Below are 5,732 nucleotides of genomic sequence, written 5' to 3' on the forward strand. Positions count from 1 at the left end.
TTCTGGAAAGGGTCACTCGGTCAGTTCAGTCACTCAATCATGTCAACTCTTTGTGACCCTATGGACTGCAGCACATCAGGCTTCCCTGTCCATCACCAACTCCTGGACCTTGCTCAAACTCATGTCCACTGAGTCAGTGATGCCATCCAACCATCTCATCCTCTGTCGTCCCCTTCTCCTACCCTCAATCTTTCCCAGCATCAGGGTCTTTTCTAATGAGTCGGCTCTTTGGATCAGGTGCCCAAAGTATTAGAGCTTCATCTCAAGCATCAGTCCTTCCAAAGAATAATCAGCGTTGATTTCCTTTAGGATGGACTGGTTTGACCTCCTTGCAGTCCAAGGGACTCTCAAGAGTCTTCTCCAACACCACAGTTCAAAGGCATTAGTTCTTCAACACTCAGCCTTCTTTATGGTCCAACTCTCACATCCATACATGACTACTGGAAAAACCATAGCTTTACTATATGGAACTTTCTCAGCAAAGTCATGTCTTTGCTTTTTAATATGCTATCTAGGTTGGTCATAACTTTTCTTCCAAGTAGCAAGCATCTTTTAATTTCATGGCTGAAAGTCACCATCTGCAGAAAATAAAGTCTGCCACTGTTTCCACTGTTTTCCCATCTATTTGCCAGGAAGTGATGGAACCAGATGACATGATCTTAGTTTTTTGAATGTTGAGCTTTAAGCCAACTTTTTCACTCTCCTCTTTCACTTTCATCAAGAGGCTCTTTAGTTCCTCTTCACTTTCTGCATTAAGGGTGGTGTCATCTGCATATCTGAGGTTATTGATATTTCTCCTGGCAGTCTTGATTCCTGCTTGTGCTTCATCCAACCTGGCATTTCACAACATGTACTTTGCATGCAAGTTAAATAAGCAGGGTGATAGTATACAGCCTTTGGGTATTCTTTTCCCAATTTGGAACCAGTCCATTGCTCCATATCCTTTTCTAACTGTTACTTCTTGACCTGCATACATGTTTCTCAGGAGGCAGGTAAGGTGGTCTGTTCTTCCCATCTCTTGAAGAGTTTTCCACAGTTTGTTGTGACCCACAGAGTCAAAGGCTTTAGTGTAGTCAATGAAGCAGAAGTTGATGTTTATTTGGAATTCTCTTGCTTTCTCTACAATCCATCTAATATTGGCAATATGATCTCTGGTTCCTCTGCCTTTTCTAAATCCAGTTTGAACATCTGAAATTTCATGGTTCACCTACTGTTGAAGCCTGGTTTCAGTCAGCTCAGTTGGTAAAGAATCCATCTGCAATGCAGGAGACCCTGGTTTGATTTCTGCATCAGGAAGATCTGCTGGAGAAGGGATAGACTACCTACTCCAATCTTCTTGGGCTTTCCTTGTGGCTCAGCTGGTAAAAATCCGCCTGCAATGTGGGAGACCTGGGTCTGATCCATAGGTTGAGAAGATCCCCTGGAGAAGGGAACGTCTACCCACTCCAGTATTGTGGCCTGGAAAAACTATGGGATCACAAAGAGTCGGACATGACTGACTGACTGAACTGAACTGGACTGAAAGATTCAAAGGATGTGGGGCTCATGAAACATGCCCTGATGTTAAAGTTAACCATTAAAACTTTTCTAAGAAAAAGTTTTAAATGGCTCTTATTTCTGCCAGTTATAAAGCAACACGTGGACTCTGAAGAAAAATTAATGGTAAATAAAAATACAAAGCATAAATCACCATAATTCCACAACCCAGAAATAATTATTAACATTTCATTCTAATCATTTTTTTTAACCCTTGAGTAGATAAACTTTATCAGCACATGTACAATATTGGTACATACCTTTCATATATAATGTGTATCACCCAGAAATAACCTTTAACATTTCTTTGATTCCTTTTGCCATCTTTAACTAGATAAATGATTATCAGTATACATAAGATGTATTTCTCTCATGGGCTTCCCTGGTGGCTTAGCAGTACAGAATCTGCCTGCAGTGCAGAAGACCCAGTTTTGATTCCGGGGTTTGGAAAATCTCCTGGAGAAGGGCATGGCCACCTACTCAAGTATTCTTGCCTGGAGAATCCCATGGACAGAGGAGCCTAGTAGGCTACAGTCCATAAGGTCACAATGGGACATGACTAAAGCGACTTAGCAAGCACGCACAGACTTCCAGTGGCACATCTGGTGGCTTGTGCGATTGTCATGGAGGCAAGGGCAAGGTGGCTGCAGACCTCTGGCGATGGGCATGGACTTTGTGCAGAACCTAGCAACAGATACAGAGCTCAGGCAGATCAGGGCCCAGCTGCAGGCAAGTCCATGGAAGAAAAGGACCCAGGCTGATTTGGGCAAGACTACATAGAAGCCAGGTCTGAATGTTCTTTGGGCAGAAATACTGGCTCCACACTTGAGACATTCCCAGGAAAATAAAAGGGAGATATATCACTTGGAACCACTCCAGAAAAAGAAAATCCCAGGTAAAAATGAATTATTCTAGAAATGGAATTATTCCAGAAATGGAATTAAGACCCAGAATTACACAGTCAATATTTCGTTTTCTTTAGTGATTGCATTTAAACGTAATGCTTTCTTTTGAAATGAATGGTTACATAAATTCAGAACTGAGCACCTCAGTGGGAAGGCCCTTGGGGGATACACCCAAGACCCCTAAAGACACACCAGGGAGGCAGCCATCCCTCTGCCAAGGGTTGTAGCTGCCTGCCCCACAATGGGCACTGCACTCTTCAGCTCTTATCAGGGAAGCTGTTTTTTTGCCTCTTATCATTCCCTTTGACTATTTAACGTGGTTTTAATCATTAACATATTCTGAAATCTTATTGCAGTACCAGCATTTGTGTTTGCAGTCTAAAAAGTACATCATTAAATACTGTTTATCCGATAATCTGCAATCAATCAAGTCTATTAGACCTTTGATTCACAGGCTATCAGCTAGTTTTATAATTTCTAATGTCTCTAATAAGCCACTATACTTGTTAGTCTCTAAACAGGAAGCCTATTTCAGGGAAATAATCTCAGGTGTATTCATGTCCCCACCTTAGTCTAAGACATTAGCATGGCTTTCTTTCTTAATTTTATTTCCCTGTTTCTCTGCATGTTTAATTAGGCTGCAGATTCTTTTAACTCTATATTCTGATTTTGTTTTGTCTCTCACAGGGTTTACCAGAAGGCGAGGCCCACAAGCACCCTCAGTACTGAGATTCCAGTTGGAACATAGTACTGCATCATCTTCTCTGTCAACAGCACAGGTGTCCACATATTAGAGATGGAAGGACTTATCGATATGACACACTTCAACTCCCTCATTTTACAGATGAGAACACTGGGTTTTAGAGAGGGTGAATGGCTTGTGCAGCTTCCCACAGCACAGAAGCCAGAACTAGAATTCAGGCCCTCAGCTTCCAAGATCAACATTTTTCCATTATTATAGTGAACACCATCTCAATTTAAGGCAAGGAGCTTCCCCATCCAGAAGAGCCTTGTGTATGTAACTCTCCATGGGTGGCTCAGGGGTGGGGCCTCCTGGGTGTCCAGGCAGGTGGCTGCAAGGCCTCTCTACTGCAGCACCTGTCACTCCAGGGACTGATCCCGGAAAGGTTGGAGGGGTCCTGGATATCAGGGACTTGAGAAACAGACCAGACCAAACCTTAAACCTCTCTCAGTGCTTGGTGGGGGATTGGGGAAAATCTTGGCCTCAAAGATGATTACAGAAGAAGGAAGAGAGAGAAGGGAAATAATTTGGCAAAGATGTAGGCTCTAAACCCCTGTTGTCAACAAAAAATGGGAGACTTTAAGCACTGGCATATCTCCTGTAAATGACTTGCAAAAGCAGCACTTTGGAAAGAGCCTTTGATTTGATTTAGGCAAGAAGACTAGGTTAGGAAGGAATATTCTCTAGATACTCTCTGCTGCTGCTGCTGCTGCTAAGTTACTTCAGTCGTGTCCGACTCTGTGTGACCCCATAGACGGCAGCCCACCAGGCTTCCCCGTCCCTGGGATTCTCCAGGCAAGAACACTGGAGTGGGTTGCCATTTCCTTCTCCAACGCATGAAAGGGAAAAGTGAAAGTGAAGTCGCTCAGTCGTGTCCGACTCTTCGAGACCCCATGGACTTCAGCCTTCCAGGCTCCTCTGTCCATGGGATTTTCCAGGCAAGAGTACTGGAGTGGGGTGCCATTGCCTTCTCTGCTATATACTCTCTACAGGCAGCTTATCTTGGAAATAATTAGCCACTTTGTAATAGCCTTCACTTGTAGTTTGATTCAGATAATTGATAAAGGATAAAAGTTCTCATCAGAAAGAATTTTTTTTCTGTTTCTTTAATTTTATATTTATGTGAGATGATGGATGTTCATTAAATCTACTGTGCTAATCATTTCTTGATGTATGTAAGTCAAATCATTATGCTGTACACTTACACAATGTTGTCTGTCAATCACATGTCAATGAAACTGGAAGGAAAAAAAGAATAAATAGTAATTTTTCCTCTCAAGTCATTTTCTCATAAGACAGGTTGGGCAGAAGCACATCATAGGGAAAGTTTTCCATTTTCCTCTGCATCTCCAAAACTGGGCACAGACTTGGCACAGACTAGGTCACAAGCGGACTTACAGTGAAGATTTCCTCACTTGCACTGCTCCTTCTGAAGTCCAGGGAGGAGTCCCCACAGTGTGTTCAGTAGCACAAGCCTTGTAGAATTTGCAAAGGTAAAAGGTTTCAAGCATGGCCATCTGTAGCTATTTGTATTACTTTAACGAAGAACTCAGGCTACTGTAGATAGTAAATGTTGGTGCTGGGACTTGAACTTATGTGCTTACTTCTGATCCTGTGCTCCCTCTATCATGTCACACCAGCTTTCTAACTCATCTCAGGCTACAAGCCAAGTAAACCTTATTGCTACCCTGGGAGATAAAAGTCAGAATCCATGGAGAGGAGTTTTACCTACCTGATTCCTAAAAGTACTTGAAGGAGAGTGCAGATGCCAGAGACGAAGAAAGTGGTGCTGATGAGGTAGCTCTGGGTCAGGGGATCATGCTGCAAACACAGGTCCTTAGCCAAGATGAGCGGCACTGCCACAAGCCCCCCCAGGGCCGTGAGGAAGTGCTGTAGGCAGAGCAGAGAGAGGACACAAACTTAGAGATGCTGTGGCTGCCTACTCCACCTAATCCTATTCCTTCTACTGGAGGCTCAACCTTTGGTCTCGGAGGAGATCCAGGCAAGTGGCAGGAACTGGGAAGGCCTGGCAGCAAGAAGCAGGGACACAACCAGAAGGTCTGGGGTTCAAAGGCAGGACCCCAGGGCTGAGAACTGCTGTTCTAGGTAAGAAACCAAGGTAGGGACGCAGTGTGGGAGGACATAACAGGAGCCAAGGAGGTGGCCTTAAGAATAGGAAAAGACAAGAGGCTCATTATTAAAATAAGGCACAAGGTGAGGGCAAGACCATTGACCAGGCCTGAGTACATTCTTCAAGACTGCTGCTGCTGCTGCTGCTGCTGCTAAGATGCTTCAGTCGTGTCTGACTCTGTGCGACCCCATAGACGGCAGCCCATCAGGCTCCCACATCCCTGGGATTCTCCAGGCAAGAACACTGGAGTGGGTTGCCATTTCCTTCTCCAATGCATGAAAGTGAAAAGTGAAAGGGAAGTCTCTCACTCGTGTCCGACTCTTAGCGACCCCACGGACGGCAGCCCACCAGGCTCCTCCATCCATGGGATTTTCCAGGCAAGAGTACTGGAGTGGGGTGCCATTGCCTTCTCCACTTC

The 5,732-nt window shown here is 44.3% G+C and overlaps 1 protein-coding gene across 2 annotated transcripts in view; it reads right to left on the bottom strand.

The window, feature by feature from the left end:
• LOC104986824 (solute carrier family 23 member 2-like) overlaps positions 1 to 5,732 on the bottom strand; it is a 12,803-nt gene that overhangs the window by 4,117 nt on the left and 2,954 nt on the right. Inside the window, exons 2-3 of one of the 2 annotated variants that reach the window (XM_010837510.1) lie at positions 4,916 to 5,073; positions 4,122 to 4,658 (exon numbers count right to left, since the gene is read on the bottom strand). In XM_010837510.1, coding sequence (XP_010835812.1) covers positions 4,595 to 4,658; positions 4,916 to 5,073 — 222 coding nt within the window. In that variant the 3' untranslated portion in view covers positions 4,122 to 4,594. Of the gene's footprint in view, positions 1 to 4,121; positions 4,659 to 4,915; positions 5,074 to 5,732 lie in introns of those variants that run through there. The other variant, XM_010837500.1, reaches the window with a different exon arrangement.

Source organism: Bison bison, unplaced genomic scaffold, assembly GCF_000754665.1.
Source record: "Bison bison bison isolate TAMUID 2011002044 unplaced genomic scaffold, Bison_UMD1.0 scf7180017845857, whole genome shotgun sequence".
Lineage (NCBI taxonomy): Eukaryota > Metazoa > Chordata > Mammalia > Artiodactyla > Bovidae > Bison > Bison bison.